This window comes from Silurus meridionalis, chromosome 27 (assembly GCF_014805685.1).
Source record: "Silurus meridionalis isolate SWU-2019-XX chromosome 27, ASM1480568v1, whole genome shotgun sequence".
In the NCBI taxonomy this organism is placed as follows: Eukaryota; Metazoa; Chordata; class Actinopteri; order Siluriformes; family Siluridae; genus Silurus; species Silurus meridionalis.
Window position 1 is genome coordinate 17,735,894 of NC_060910.1, and position 16,454 is coordinate 17,752,347.

Consider the following 16,454-nt stretch of genomic DNA (forward strand, 5'->3'; position numbering starts at 1 on the left):
TGATCTTTATATGGAGACCAGCATGAGCAGGTCTCCAGAGCCCGGATAGCTCAGTCGGTAGAGCATCAGACTTTTAATCTGAGGGTCCAGGGTTCAAGTCCCTGTTCGGGCGATGATTTTTTTTTTCTTCTTTTCTCATTTTGTAATTTTTAGTTTCTGAATGAAGGTTGGATGATGAAGTGCATAGGAAGTGAGAGCAGCGATTAAGAGGATTAAGAGTGGAAAGTCGGTTGGACCAGATGACATAGAAGCGTGGAGATGTTTAGGAGAGATGCAGTGGAGTTTTAAACCAGATTGTATAACAGGATTTTGGAAGGTGAGAAGATGCCTGAGGAATGGAGAAGGAGTGTGCTGGTACAAATCTTTAAAAATAAGGGAGATGTTCAGACCTGCAGTAACTACAGGGGATCAAAGTTGATCAGTCACACCATGAAGTTATGAGAAGGAGCAGTGGAAGCCAGGCTGAGAGAAGAGGTGACCATCTGTGAAGCCGAGGAAGAGCACCACAGACGCATTATTTACTTTGAGAATGTTGATGGAGAAGTATAGAGAAGGTCAGAAGGAGTTGCATTGTGTGTTTGTGGATTTAGAGAACGCAGACAACAGGGTGGAGATGAGTTGTTGTATTGTATGAGGAAGTCTGGTGTGTCAGAGAAGTGTGTGAGGGTGGTGCAGGAGTAGGGAGCAGGTGGAGAAGAGCCTGCAAAACGTCAAATAATACATGAACAAACCAAATGAAGACGTCTTCCAGTCACAAGGTCACTTATTGCAGTCAATTCAGGTCCGTCCCATTGAGCTCTCAGGAGAAAACCATCTTCACAGCAATGGCATATAATACGTGTTTTCTGGTAGATTTATACCTTTTTCTAGGAAGTCTCATTTATGTCCATACAATTCTAATTTACATGTACACAAAAAATCCCCTGACTGTGCATTTTTGCAAATGACAATGCAACAGATCATCTCCCCCACAATATTCACACCTTTTCTTCAAATATCGTCTGGGTTTTTATTTCCTCTGTCTGCAATCATCCTAGAAACGTGTTTGTTTTACAAACCAGGGCTTTAGTTTTAACACACCAGCACTTTTCTCCAAACGCTTTTCCTATTTCTCATAGCTCTCGTCTTTTATTCGTTTTTCTCAAACTATATTTATGTCATAATACTTCTTTATATAGAATTTCCTGTCTTAGTCTCATCCTGCCTGCATCTTAAGCTCATGCTCTAATCGAAACATCTTACTTCCTGTGTGATTTGGGCATTAGATCTTGCACCTATTCTCCTGTGTTCTTTATTATCTGACAGTGTGTTGTGCCTGTGACACTATTACTCTTCTCATTTATTTATTTTTGTATATTTTTTATATGATTTTTACTTAAGTTTCTATAAAATCTATAAAATACTAGACTCTACTACTGATAGCTGAAGCTGGCTTAAGCTAAATTACATGGTTGAACTTTATTATGCAAGATGAGTCAAGACGTCATGCGGTCTCTCTGTTTTCTCCACATAGCCACGGTGTTCAACCACATAGGCAGCAAATGTGAGATTTTCTAATACATGACTTCTGACTGAATTTTGCACAATGCACCTGCACTCACCAATAAACCGACCTTACTGTTACTATTAAACCCACTTTTCTACTGTTATTGCTGTTATCATTTTTTATAAAATATATTATTATATTCATATTTTTTTATCAATAAAATATAAACCGAACTAGCTACATTTCTCAACAAGTGCTGGAGGAATATGCTGAATATTCATTTATGCCGCTCACAGTGAACCTGTGAAAATGTACACCATGTACTCTATTAAGTAGAATTCGTTCAACTTAAAGTCTCAGATCTGAACTTTGGAGAATGAAAGCGTGAATCTAAGTGCATTCCTGTGAATGTCTTGATTCTCCTTCTTCTTTTGGAAAATTGTTGTGAAAGTCAAATTTTTCACCTGAAAAAACACTGTTTTCTCACTGGTTTTTGAGTGAAAATTTGGACTTTTTCTGATTTTCTTCATATTCATGTGGTTAATTAAGAATATCAAGACTTACTCAATAATGCAGGTTTGGGCTGAATATCTCACTTTAAAGCTGAGATCTGAGGCATTAAATTCAAAGCATTTTCTATATTGAATATATTATGCAATTATCTGTAGTTTGGAGCCTCAGATCTCAGCTTTGGAGAGGGATAGAGAGAAACCAATCATATTTCAATAAATGTCTTGCCTCCATTAATCTAAGGTGTAATTTGTAATTTGGGGGAGTTTGCAGAAAATTGAAATTTTCACCCAAAAAAAAATATATTACAATTACAATTTACATTTTTGGGGGGCAAAATTTTCGACCTTTTCCGATTTTCTTCATATTCACAGTGTTGGATAAGGAGGTCAAGACATAGACCAAGAATCCAAGAATCATCTGAATATCATACTCTAAAGCTGAGATATGAGTTGTTGATTTTGTGTACATACATTTATGTAACTCCATTGACTAACATGTTAAACTCATAGCCTCATATCTCAGCTTTGGAGACTGATAAATCAAAACAAAGTGCATTTCTGTAAATGGCTTCATATCATTTGGAGAAGTTCACAGTCACAGACAAAGTCAAAAATTTCACCAGAAAAAAAATTTTTTTGTAGGTCGAATTTTTGACTTTGTTGATTTGTCTTTATTTTTGTACTGCTGATTTGGGAGGTCAAGACATACACAGTGGTGCAGGTTTGGTCTGAATATCACACTCCAAAGCTGAGATATGAGGCATCAATTTCCCATGAATACCACTCATTGTAATATGCAGGTATATTACACACTATAATCACACACACACACACAATATAATCACTATATAAAACAGAATGAATAAGAAAATCAGCGCCGTGTCATTATTTCGAGGCACATTTATCATTTAATCGTAAACCACCATTGAACAAGTGCGGGTTTCACATACAAAGGCGGAAAAAAAAAGCAGGAGCCATGAACATAAATGAATAAATAAACCATTCGAAGCAAGACATAGAAATGATCGACGTTTACACAGTCATCAAGCAGCTACGCGGCTTTCACATTGTTTTATTTCCAGCAATATCCAAAGCAACATGACAACGTGCCACGCTCATAGACAAGCGGAATCTTCAGGCTGATGAAATACACTGCACTAGTGGAGAAAATCGATCCGATTTTAGATCGGATTCTATACAGTTCTTCAGACACGGCCAACAGCAAACGGCTTTACGACACGCCCTTGTAATTCCTGCTCGTCAGTTTGGGTGATTTGGTCTGGTGTATTTGACTGTAGTTTGGAGTCCAATATTTGGAGACTGATTTTTAAAAATCCAACCCTGACAGGCATTTTCTCTTAAATAAGGTAATGAACTGATAAAAGGCAGAGGGCAGACGTGAAAGCGTTGCCCTAAACGTGGACTCTGACAGCACCACTGGAGCATACAGACACAGAAACACAGTTAAGGCCACACTGTGGATGGTAAGTTGCTTCCGAATGCAAAAATATAGACTAGAACAGGACGGTTAAAACTTTTTTTCTACTTATTATTAATATATTTTCCATTAAGGAATAAAAACTCAATCTCCATATATATATATATATATACTTCTCTATATTATTAATGTAGAATATTGATTTCTATTTTCTTTAGGTGCAAATTTTCCTCATGAAGAAAACAAAAAAAAACCACAGGGCTTTAAAGTGTTGCATCCTGAAACCGAGAAAAAGTGATTTCAATCCAGTATACAAAATGATGACGGAAGAGTGAAACATGGTGGCGGTAGCATCGTGTTCAAGGTTACCCCTAGCCACTTGGTCGTTATCCGATCGATCTCCTCTCTATCCGGTCTGATGTTTGGATTGGCTTCACGGTATTTAATATGTCCTCTAACAAACTTCTTCCAGGGACAGGAGAACTGAGATCACGTGACACTTCACGTTGGGGGGGTTAATACTTTTTGCAAATGCTTTTTCCTCCCGTTTCCGTATGAATAACTGGTTAGTGTTTAGTCGTGGTGCATAATCACGATTTCAGTCTCCCACAACAACAACAACAAAAAAAAAAAGATGCAAAATACTTTTGCAAGGCACTAGCAGACGTCTGATGACTTGCAGTGACTTAGCATTGGCATGTGACTTAGAATTGAAACGAAATCCCTGCTGCTGCGGAGGCTTCGATCTGAAAACGTGGTTCACAACAACGAACGTGAGCAAATGCAACACTTGACAGCAGCGTCAGGGGGGAAAAGTACTGATTTTGTGAATGACAACACGATTCTGTAACACAGTGCTGAGAGAGAGAGAGAGAGAGAGAGAGAGAGCGAAGTAAGTGTGAGCTGCTTCTCATAGAGAAACTGAAAATCCTGACAAAACACAGACTGACACCAACGTTAACATAATGTGACGTTACTGGAGACACACACAAGCTGGTAACAGACGTGCAGCTGAGGAAGGAAACAAACTGAACCGAAGAGGCTGGAGGCTCTTTAATGACTGGGAATGTGTGATGAGGGAGTAGAATCGATGCCTGTTATCACTCACTTCCATTAGATTCGTACTTCGGGATGTAAAAGACACCCGGAAACAGTGGGTAGTGCTGCTGCCTTACAGCTTCAGGCTCCACAGTTTAATCCTGAGCTCTGTGTGTGTGTGTGTGTGTGTGTGTGTGTGTGTGTGTGTGTGGTTTGCATGCTGTCCATGTGACTGTCCTTTGGTTTGCATCTGCCTCCCAATACAATGCTCGTATTATACCAAGATGCCCGCTGGAATATGTGAGTATGATGGATGGGTGGATTGTTCCCAGGATAGACTGTGGATCTTCTAATCCAGGTCAGGATGAAGCAAAAGATCAACCAGTGTTCATGTACATGCAGCATCTGCCTTTAAAATGTAAATACATTGATTCCAGATATAAATAATTCATGAGCTAAATAACCTGGAAGCTTCACATGGTGGTACCCTGTCAGGGGTTTAATGCAGCAAGGGACCTTTTTTGGCAATGGAATGGCATTAATTCTCTCTCTCTCTCTCTCTCTCTCTTTCTCTCTCTCTTTCTTCATCTGTGTGTTATTTGTTTTCGATAAGCATCTGCACTTTGCAAACAAGCTCTCGTGACAGCTCCAGGATCTGCTTCACGTTATGATGTTCGGCCATTTCTAAAAGATAAAAAAAAAAAAAAACACAAATTAAACCAACTTCAAAGTGTGTAGGATTTGATAGTCGTAGTCGCGTTTCTAGCTTTTCTGTTACCATTGAAAAATTTGATGATGTCCGTGAAGTCCATGTTGTTCTCCAGGATGATGTCTCTGTAGATCTCGACAAGGGATAGAGCGATGAAGAGGACGAACTGGCTGGAGGAGACATGCTTGGCAGCCCAAATGCTCTCCCACACTGCAAACACGTCGTCATACACCAGCTCTGCAGACAGAAAAGAGCAACTTCAATTCACCTTTTACAGAGTGTCCACCCGTTTGTTTGCTTTCAGCGACCCCTATTGAAATCAACTGGAAATTTCAGGAAGGTGAAACGACCACCACTAGGGGGAGCTGATCGATCATTTAGAGGCCAATTTCAACTACTGTTTAATCGTTTTTCTGTTTACCGTCTTGGACTAATCTTAATAATCTCAAAAATCTCCTTGTTAGACTCTCGAAGGAAAAGTATGACTCATGTTTTACAGAAGAAGCCACGGTTGCCAAACTCCTGCTCCTTGCTGACGTAAGAAAAACTCATTAGCTGCTGGTTCACGGTCTTCCTACAAACTATTTGACACTGCCGGGAGACACAGTCATATTCTGTTTTTTAATATTGGATTTGCTGCATTTTTCATTACCTCGTTTAAAGTCCAGGAGGAACCAGCGGTAGCAGAAGTAGAAGTGTGTGTAGTCACCGTTCTGGTGCATCAGCTCAAAGAGCTCGGAGTCCAGGATCTGCAGAGATGGATACATCGAAAATGTGAGGGAGCACAATTTAAGGGCTAAAATGTTGTTTTTGGTTTTTTTTGTAATCGCAGCTTCACCTGGATGAGGGATCTCATGTTAGCGAAGTGAGTGTCCATCGCACCACCGTGAGGAAAGTTCTGATTCATTCTCTTCATTACTTCAGTGAAACAGCTGAAGGCCAGAGCCTCTGAATCGAGAACAATAAAACAGCAAATGAAAACACGTGATAATCCCCCCCACCACCCCGAAAAACCAATTTCAATATTATACACCCTTACCGTCATCCAGAATGACCAGCAGAGGAGCCAGAAGGTCGCACATCCCCTGCACGTAGCCGATGTCTAGATGCTTCCAGATGTAGCTGTGAACGACCATTAATGATATAAATAAATGCTTTGTTGACACAGCAAAAATGAATTAGGTATGAGCTCGAGTTCTAGCACAGGTCTCGGAACCCCACCTGCACATGATGTTGCGGAGTTTCTCGAGGTTAGCCGGGGTGAAGTACCAGTAGTTCCTGTCGCACCTTTGCACGTCCTTGTCGATACGGTGCAGGTTCAGAGTGTACAGGTCCAAGAGCTCCTGCTGCAAACATGTAGCAAGTAACGTTCAAGTAACATGCATCGTATCTGGATAACATTCCGATATTCCTGAATTACCTTAAATAAACAATTTTTGAAACATTTTCAATAGCAGTAAATAAGACATGTACCGAGTAAGTCGATCCTGTGGGAACCGGAGAGGTTTTGGAGCTCTGCTCACTGTCGACGGTATGCGAATCAAACTGAGGGTAGAGATTCTGCATTCCAGACAAGAGCGCCTCACTGCCCTCCTGAACTCCAACTAGCCGGGCCACGGGGATCTCCTCCATCTCGATGGCTGAAGGTGATTCGTCGGAGTCGGTTGCTGGCGTGTCTTTGCTCATTTCACGCATGCTGAAGGCTTCAAACACAACAGGCACCACGATCTCCTTTACCACAGGAGCGCTCGGCATCGTGACCTTCTTCCTGACCGCCTCCACCTGACCTTTCTCCCTAACCCGAGTTGAACTTTGGGTGTCCGTCATTGACTCTTTCCCTGTCATCTTTTGGCCTGTTTGGATTTTCTTGTATTCGTCATTCTTTCTAAAGGTAGAAGTGTTTAATGTCTTGCTCTTTGGTGTCTTTAAACCTTCTGGATTGTATCCAGTTTTGGAGCCTCTTCTTTGCTCCCCTACTCCACACTCATCCTTCTTTACCACCTGATGTCCAGTACCTTCTACAGCTTCTGACAGATCTCCTGCTTCCACCCTGTTTTTTTTCTCAGACACCTCTTTTTCCAGATTGTCTCCCAAGGCATCCATATGTTTCATTTCAGTTTTTTCACCCTGATCATCAGTTTTCTCAGTCTTCTTTGCATTTGAGCTCCTTGGAACAAGCGCTTCCACATCTGAAGCAGTTTTGGCATCCTCCATCTTTTGATCCTCCGTGGCGCTTTCCCGGGTGGATATTTTGGAGCTCATCTCTTGCGCGCTGCTGTCTTCTGTACTGAAAGAGTCGGAGGTGACAGAGAAGTTTCTGGAAGATGGGTGGCCAGAGTCTGAGCCGTTGGAGACTTTGGGGAGGGGTTTGACTTCGTCGTCTTTGGGCTCAACATCGATCTGTTCGACCTCGTCCACAGACTCGAACACCTGGAGGATGAAACCAAAGGGAAGCCAACTACTCCAGGGGAAGGGTCTTTGGGAAGAGAAGAACTAGCAGGGACAGTGTGGGGATGGGGGGAATACCTGTTTAGAAGTGATACTGTTGCAAAGAACATGCACATTCCAACAACCGGCACCAATTCCATTCAGCCCAACTACAGACTACTAAGCGCCACAGAAGTAGGAGAAGGTCTGAGTGTTTTTAGGAGTGTTAAGTGTTAAGTGTGTTTCTCAGACATTCCGATGCTGTATTTCTACTCAATCCGGCAAAAATAGCAGTTGCACTGGATCGTAAGCTGTTGAATGATTAGTGGTGAGGCCATGCAGGACCTCTGCAGATGAATGTCAGATGATTTACCTGTGTACTGCCACTGGAGTCACTCTGCAGGTGAGCTCTGTGCCTCTCGGAACTGCAGCTCTGAGACGACTAAAGAAAAAGGAGTTATGAGTGTGAATGAAGAACAGTGTGCTGACAGTGTGAAGCAGTGTGTGGCCACCAGGTGTCAGGGTTATATTAGGATATAAGTCATGCTCAGCATACAGTCAGTGTGGTGGTGACGGTGGTGTTTGTGCGTGCTACAGTGCGTACCTCGTTGCTGATGGATGAGTCACGGTGCACCATGCTTGGATTGTTGCTGTCCATGCTGGCCATAGACGAGCACTTGGCCAAGGCCACGGCGTGCTGCTCTTTCTCCCGCTGACGCACGATTGCCTCGCAGCTTAACCACTCGCTCATCGTCTTCTCATAGCACGCCCGCGTCTTTTCGTCCACCTGCAGAGATCGACAGGAACAGCAGGACTTCAGGGGTCAGCAGGATACGCAGGGTCAGATAGAATAAATGTGACATGAGCCACACATCCAGACACTGACCTCTTTCCTCTCGTTCTCCGACATCCCGAACCGGTAGTGACCCAGCAGGAAGGGCCAGACCTCCTTACGTAGCGAGGGTTCAATTCCTCCAAAATACACCAAGCGCCAGAGCTCCTGCTCATCGTACGCCTTTACACAGAAGCACATCGGATTAGCATGGAAAAAAACAGACACAAGGTTTTCATCCGTTCGTACTGGAGTCTGGTTTAAACATCTGTCTACTCCCGAGATTATATAATGAAGATCAGAACACGGAATCTGTGAGAAAGCTTTATAAAAATTCACACAGTCGATATCTCCATCCCCGATCTGACCCGCGCACATAAATTTGCATGGTTCGGAGCGCTCATAAAAACGACATGTGGCGTTTCGAGACAGCACTCAGAGTCCCAGAGGCCCCGCATTAATCATTCAGCACATATTGTGTGTGTGTGACTAATCATGGCGATGTGCTCGGAGGTGATAAATATGCATAGGCAAGCCGACCACGCTGCGTATGCTGATCCGGGATCGCTTTCACGCCGTAGTGAACCCGGGCCTCGTCAATATGTGCATGTGTTAAAAAAGCAGGAGGGACTGAGTGTGTCGGTGAGCACATGGGAACAAGCGTCCGATCGGTTCAGGGGGAGTCGAGTAACTTTCAATGGCAGTAGCGGAGCTGATGATTTGAATGCACTTGATAACATATAACATGATTGTTAGAGTAGACGTTTATTGAAGGAGTCTCCAGTGTCCAATGTCCCACAAAGCAAACAGCGTAACACAGTGTTTCAATCCTGGAGTGTACATATGAGAATGTGTGTATGCTGTATGTTTGTATTTACGCACACTGCAGTCCTGCAGGAACTTTCGCCACACGGGGGCGGCCAGACCTCCGGACGCGTCGCACGGCACATCGGGCATTACGATGGTGTGGTTGACAAGAGCAGAGAGGTGTGTCCGCACGGTGGACAGGTGACGGCAATACGCCAGCCCTAAACAGCACGGAGGGTCGTTAGCGTCGCAGACAGAGAGTTTCATTAGCATTTTGATTATTACTTTAATAATGTTAATGCTCATGGTAGTTCACAAAAAAAGTACTGATGCTGTAAATGTGTAAGTGTCTTCGTTCGCACGTACAGCCATAGAATGCTCTGGAGATGATCTGATACTTCATGTTGTCACACAACAGCTTTAGAGGAGCTCTGTGGAACAGATGACACCATCGACACATAGCATTATACAACCACACGGATTTGGAATCTAGAAACGAAAACTCGGCAATAAGAAATGCACTAATGCCCCACTAGGGGCAAAGTAGAGCAATAAACTCGGAGTAAATACGTGATGTTTGTAATCATGACTCTTTCTGAAACAGGCAAAGAGGACACGTTTTTTTTAAAGGAGAACGGCCCGGGTTTCGAATGCCGCGCCTGAGATAAATGTTTAGAGCCCACGGCGATGATTAAATGTTTGGCCTCAGTAGCGGATTCATCACTCTGGAAAACACGGCCATTTGCACAGGGGGGGGAATGAGAACGGGAAAAAAAATAATAATAAGTTGCTGCTGGAGGTTGAACAAATAGCAGTCAGAGTTTAATTGAGGCCCCGGTGATCCCGCTGCATGATCGCTGATGAAACTCGAACTCTCGTGGTGAAATTGTGTGTCACGACGAGCGCCAGGCTGTTGCTAATGAAAAACCTCGTTGCACAAATGAATTCAGAGCTCGATGACAAAGTAAAGTTATATAGCTATATACGTTTTTCTCAGTATTTAGTAATGAAAGCACTGATACCACAAGACGATACTAGACTGAGTTTACTCCCGATATACGCTCATTTATAGAGTCGGCTTTGATATACATCATGAAATGTCCCGCATCCTTTATCTACAGCGGTACCTCTCGTGGCTGCAGCTGTTCGGTGACACTCCATCTGTGAAGCTGGCCTGAGAACACGAGGACTTCCTTGTTGTTGGATGCCAGATGCTTACCCCCTGCTCAATCGGCTCTGAACCGCCTGGAATGCACAATCAAACACCAAAATCAGCATATGGTTGCTCATGTAATGACGCCTGCCATCTCATGATCAAAACAGATTTGTGTTTCAATGAATGCACTCGTTCTGATACCATCTTATTATGTCTATGTTAACAGCTGTATGAAAGGAGTCTCCAGTGTCAGACATGAGAAGATCTTCAGGACACACTGTGCTTTATTTGTAAATGTAGAACTAAAACTAAGGGATGTGCTGTTATAGGAAAATAATGGAGGTGACTCATCACACTGCCTGAGGCTCTTCTCCCTCACATATCTGTTGGATAATCTTTCTGATCTCTTGTTTGGATTGTAAAACATTTCAGCATTGCCACAAGAGTGAAAGTCATTATAAAAGATAAATTTATTGTACATAAACGCACACACACCGAGCTCAGGCTGGCTGCTGGGGAAGATCATGCGGAAGACATAATCGGTGGCTTCGTCCTCCTCCTTATCCGAGACCGAGTCCACTGACCCTTGAACTCCTCTCTTCTTTAGCTTGGGAAACACTTTACCCTGGAGGAAGTGGAAAGCAGAATGTAAAGAAGATGGATGACCCGAAGGCGGTATTTATCCCGCTCAGATTTTTTTGCTAAAAGAAAGGAGAAACGGGATGTTCTGCGGCTCACCTTGCCTCTTTGGGACCACAGCGGGGGGTCGAGTTGACCGTGAGGCAGCAAGCCGTTCTCCAAACAAGACAGGAACTGCAGGAGATGGCCACCTTGTGGGAAACGCAGAGGAGGTCTCTGGATGCCATCCTGGTTCACCAGAACTATCGTGCCACCACTGTCCACTGTAACACACCCACCCACACACAAACACATGATATGCCGTACATCCACCGCCAGCACAAGTCCGTTCCAGTTGACGAGCGGAACTGATGGGGTGAGATTTAATAACGAACCTCTAACCTGATCTACTGCTTAGATCAACCTGAATGACATTATCTCCAAAGAAACGCTGTGGCCGGCAGCATCTGAAACTCGATCCAGCACCGCTCTTTCGGTTTATTCTCCGCTGGTCGCATTGGCCGTCGACCCGAGATTTTTCTATGCTTTGAGTTTTTTCTCTAACATTATATTTTGTCTTTATACAGATCGAGGCTGAGAAAGGACAAAAAACAGGCTGCTACAGCAACGGAAAGAAAAAAAACTTCTCACGGGCTTTTCGCATCAGTTTGTACAGTGATGAATGAGGATTTAAAAGGGTGACTCAGGGGGTTTAATTAAACCCACGCGTTTCATACCGGACTCTTCTAATACGGTGCGTGTCGCAGTAATTGCGTTTGGCGTGAAACCCCCTCGAGCAGCTCGGGGGTTTAATGAAACGAAGATTTTTTCTGCGACGCTGTAACGTACCCTGCTGATGGCAGTGCAAATACACAATCTCCTCCAGGCGTATGGTCATGGCGTAGTCCCAGTACACACTGCAAAACACACACACACACAAAATAACGAGTTAAGCATCAGGAAGACGTCATTAGGATCCTCTGAGAAAACTGAACTGAAGCGGTGACGAGACGAGAAAATGATGCGATTGTGTATAAAAGGTAATGTGTAGCGTTGAGAAAACGCTCCTGAATAATATAAAGTGTACAACGTTTTTTTTGGCAGAAGAACCTGAAGAAACATTGAGTCTGAGGACCCTGACAAATGGGTTTCATCTCTCAGCACAAGCCCTGGGCATGTACACATGCCAGCTTTCATAAATAACACAAAGGAAAAACCCACGCGCACGTTAGAGATGAATAGAATTGTAATACGTCTGCGTTTATTATTGATAATAATAAGCACAAGCCTGCACCTTTTTTTATTTCCATTTACGGCATTTGACAGACGCCCCACTATCCAGAGCAGCTTTCAAAGTGCTCTATCAATAAATATCTTTGGAGTAAAAAAGAAAAAAGTTTGAAAGACTTTTTTTTTTCTTAAAAAATGCTAATTTTAGGAATCTTTGGAATATGTAGGTCTTTAGGACATGATTTGAAGACCGCTAGCGCCCCCGGCTGTTAGGATATCGAGTGGAAGTTCGTTCCACAACCTGAAATTACGAGTTGATTTGTTGCTGTGGAGAATAAGTGCTAAACGAATAGCTAGTCACTAGCTAGCAGTGCATTTCTGTGTCGCTTAAGTAGGCTGGCCATCAAAATTGGTTTAACTGTTTGAATATAATCCTGTATCCTAAACAACCTCTGCTTCCGCTGATTTCCCACTGATGAGCCTGTAAAGTTCCTGATTATTTCTGGTCATGGTCTAGCGAGCTATACCTCCTCTCGTACTCCAGATCTCCGACAGAGCCGTTCATCAGCTGATTGGGCGTCCACTTCAGCACCATGGTGTCAGCCGTCTGGTGCAGGGACAGGTATCCAGGGATGGCCTCCATGTCGTCTCTCTGCACGAACAACATTGTTCATCATTCTGGGCGTGATGGAGAGACTGCGCGCTCCTGACAGATGGTGCAGCTAAAGTGATAGATATGATGAACGCTGCTGGAGAAAGTGTCCGGGTGGCACCGTAAAGCTTTACCACCCTGAAGCTGATTTTTCTTTCAGTCAATATCAATATCTCATCAATACTGTACCTTCAGGACGGACCAATCAGTGTGTGTGTGTGTGTGTGTGTGTGTGTGTGTGTGTGTGTGTGTGTGTGTGTGTGTGTGTGTGTTTTTACCGGCTGTACGAGCACATTGTTCTTGCCGAACAGCAGCGTGGCCCTGGAGTTCTGGTGCAGGGACTCCACGTAGTCCCTCGCTGAGGGGGATGGGGACGGACGCTCGTCAATACTGCTGCTGGAGTGTCTCTTCTGTATCTGTATACAAAAACACACACACACACCTTTCAGTATATATAGTATAATATAGTATAGTACAACTTTGAGGCCTTTCCTGTTTCCGATGTTACGATGCACTGACACTCGAGACTCCTTCCATAAATCCTCATCGTCTCCGCAATTACAGAAAATGAATCAACCCCTTCTGACCAATCACAATGCAGAATCCAGCAGCACTCGGGGGTCCATATGAAAGCAATGAAGGTAGGTGATATATATGGCAGCTGTTCCAGTGGCTCCAATGCAGCCATTGTTAATTTCATAATACATATTCAGCCTAACACACACACACACACACACACACACACACACACACACACACACACACACACTCAGTCACATCTTTTATCATTTCTTACTTCAGAATGACTCAGCACTTGAGTGAGAGAGTGAGAGGAAAGAAAGAGAGAGAATGTAATGGTGACACAGATTGGTCTCAATCAGCAACTGCCCATGTCTGACTCTGTAAACAGGTCTGTCTGTGTGTGTGTGTGTGTGTGTGTGTGTGTGTGTGTGTGTGTGTGTGTGTCGTGTCCTGTTGCCATGGCCACAGGTCTTAATCCTATGTCCACACCGGAGTGAGACAGTTTTTGTGGGCGTGGCCAGAGACACAGACGATCTCTGTCACTTTGTTCCGTAGATTATTTCTCTTTATGTTTATTAAAGGATCAAATGAAACCAAACCTTTATGGTGTATAAATGCACACTCTGGCCAAAAGTATTGGGACACCCGTCTTTTCCACCCATATGTGGTTCTTCTCCGAACTGTTACCACAAAGCTGGAAGCTCATAATTGTACCGGACCAGTCCCATCACATGGAAAATAGTTTTGTTCCATCATGACACAAACTGCACATATCCCGCTCCATGAAGATCTGCTTTACATGGGGTAGAAGTGTGTGGAAAACCTCAACCCTATTGAACATGATGCATTGCAAAATCACATTTTCCCAAAAGACTGGAGCCGACAGGAAATGTGGAATGTGGAACGTCATCGTTATGCTTGGGTGGGTCCGCAAAAATGGGGGTAACGGGCTGGAGATTCTGAGTGCCTGCAGAAAACTGATTCGGTTCAGGAATGTTGGTATTTAATGAGACTTGATTGTTCCCTAAAGCAGGAAATCGAGGAAAAGGATTGGATTGCGTTAGCCAAGACCACGACCTTATCAGCTGCTAGCATGTCACTCAGCGCCGTACACTATTTAATTATTAGCCATTGTTTGTCTTGTTTTTCCTGCACATGCCTTCAGCTCTGTTTAAATACTAATTTGTGTGTGTGTGTGTGTGTGTGTGTGTGTGTGTGTGTGTGTGTGTGTGTGTGTGTGTGTGTGTGTGTATTAACAAGAAACAACAGAAGCTAAATTTCTTCTACAGTCTGCCTGAGGGCTGTGGACGATACAAACACACACACACACACACACACACACACACACACACACACACACAGATCTGCAGCAGGGTTTTATGTTACAGCACTAATGACCCCAGAGTGACACACGGACACACGGCGGCGTGTGTTGTGTAGTTTTGTGCGAGTTGTGCGACGTCACTCACACACAGCGCAGGTCTCTTGCTGGGCGAGTCCTGCCTGTAGTGGGCGCTGTGGATGCGGTGTCTCTGCACCAACTCGTCTGCTGAGGGATCAGTCCAGAAATGATCAGCCGTCTTCATCTTAGTGTACTCCAGTGCACACGGCCCCACTGAGAGAAGGAGAGAGGGGGAGAAAGAGAGTTGAAAGAAAGATAAATAAGACAGATGGAAGGTAATGAGAAAGAAAAAGAGGTGGAGAGAAAGAGATAGATGGAACGCACGGAGGGGAACGAGGGAGTGAGTGAAACAGATTTAAGTGACGGATGAAAGAAGGACGGAGGATGATCGAACGAGAGCGAGAGACACTGAGACTGAAAGAGAGATGAAAAGGCACTGAGAGTGGTTGAGAGACACAGAGAAAAAGGTGGACAGAGATGATGAGTAAAACAGAGATTTAAAAAGATGTAAAGAAAGAAAATGAAAGACAGATAGAAGTGGAAAAGAGAGGAAGAGAGACAAATGATAAGTGGACAGAGGGAAGAGATGAAGACCAGTGGAGAAAAATGGGAAAGGCATGAAGGGATGAAATGAGATAGATGGGCAGAGGGACAGATGGAGAGGGAGAGGCAGATGAAAGAGAGACAGAGTAACAGACAGAGAGCTAGATGAAAGAGGGATGGGGAGAGGGGAAATATAGAAACAGACAGTGAGATGGAGTGAGAGACAGACAGTAAGTCTGTACCCAATGTAGATGGAGAGATAAGGGGAGACAGATGGAGAGATGGAGGGAGAGAAGCTCACCTAACAGAGAGGCGAGAATGGGGCCGTCCACCGGGTCCATGAGCACCGCCTCCTTTTCATAATACTTACTGAAATCATCACATCATTATCAGCCAGTACACCTCCACCAATCCATCCCTCCATCCCTCCATTCATCAAAACAACACCCACCAATCTATCCAGTTACCATTCTCTCTTTCATAAGAACAAAACTCTCTCCCTCTCTCTCTTTTTCTCTCTGTCCATCACCTGCTGTTCTCCACCAGGTACAGGACGATCTTGTCGAGGACTTTCTCGATGAGAGCTGTGCGGATCCAGAGGTGCCGAGAGACCTGGGGTGAGAAACCAGGGAGCCGAGGGGGCAATTTACGAGACGTCTCACTGCACGAGCCCATCTGAACTTTTCTACACACACACACACACACACACACACACACACACACACACACACACACAGAAAGAGATTAAAAACAGAGTGCTTTACATGTCTGCATGTGTTTGTGTGTATATATGAGTGAATGTGTATATACAGTATATGTGTGTGTGTGTGTGTGTGTGTGTGTGTGTGTGTGTGTGTGTGTGTGTGTGTGTGTGGGTGTGTGTGTGTGTGTATACACTCTCACTTGTTCTCCAGTAGTTGTTCCAGTTCCTGAGCTTTGCGGCAGAGCTGCTCAGCCGGAGGGAAACTCTTCCCCACTTTAGTGAACAGAGCGGCTACTTTGTTGCTGCGCAAAAACCCGGCGGCTCTTCGCTTTAGCCCGTGTAGCATACACGCCTCCACAGCAGCTACACACACACACAC

At 44.1% G+C, this 16,454-nt stretch overlaps 1 protein-coding gene and 1 non-coding gene across 4 annotated transcripts in view; one reads left to right on the forward strand and one right to left on the reverse strand.

Moving 5' to 3' along the window:
- The first annotated feature begins 39 nt into the window (after positions 1-39).
- Positions 40-112, forward strand: trnak-uuu. The gene has a single exon. It is a non-coding gene; the product is annotated as a tRNA-Lys (tRNA).
- A 2,771-nt stretch (positions 113-2,883) lies between these two features.
- sgsm1a (small G protein signaling modulator 1a) overlaps positions 2,884-16,454 on the reverse strand; it is a 23,388-nt gene continuing 9,817 nt past the window's right edge. Inside the window, exons 3-24 of one of the 3 annotated variants that reach the window (XM_046842256.1) lie at positions 16,276-16,438; positions 15,902-16,057; positions 15,674-15,741; positions 14,897-15,042; positions 13,184-13,321; positions 12,781-12,905; positions 11,873-11,940; positions 11,144-11,307; positions 10,901-11,030; positions 10,377-10,494; positions 9,616-9,680; positions 9,325-9,470; positions 8,497-8,625; positions 8,215-8,397; positions 7,984-8,052; positions 6,657-7,676; positions 6,405-6,526; positions 6,223-6,305; positions 6,022-6,131; positions 5,836-5,932; positions 5,253-5,420; positions 2,884-5,158 (exon numbers count right to left, since the gene is read on the reverse strand). In XM_046842256.1, the coding sequence (XP_046698212.1) occupies positions 5,070-5,158; positions 5,253-5,420; positions 5,836-5,932; positions 6,022-6,131; positions 6,223-6,305; positions 6,405-6,526; positions 6,657-7,676; positions 7,984-8,052; positions 8,215-8,397; positions 8,497-8,625; positions 9,325-9,470; positions 9,616-9,680; positions 10,377-10,494; positions 10,901-11,030; positions 11,144-11,307; positions 11,873-11,940; positions 12,781-12,905; positions 13,184-13,321; positions 14,897-15,042; positions 15,674-15,741; positions 15,902-16,057; positions 16,276-16,438 (3,557 nt within the window). In that variant the 3' untranslated portion in view covers positions 2,884-5,069. Of the gene's footprint in view, positions 5,159-5,252; positions 5,421-5,835; positions 5,933-6,021; positions 6,132-6,222; positions 6,306-6,404; positions 6,530-6,656; positions 7,677-7,983; positions 8,053-8,214; positions 8,398-8,496; positions 8,626-9,324; positions 9,471-9,615; positions 9,681-10,376; positions 10,495-10,900; positions 11,031-11,143; positions 11,308-11,872; positions 11,941-12,780; positions 12,906-13,183; positions 13,322-14,896; positions 15,043-15,673; positions 15,742-15,901; positions 16,058-16,275; positions 16,439-16,454 lie in introns of all 3 variants that reach the window. The other 2 variants (XM_046842255.1, XM_046842257.1) reach the window with 2 other exon arrangements.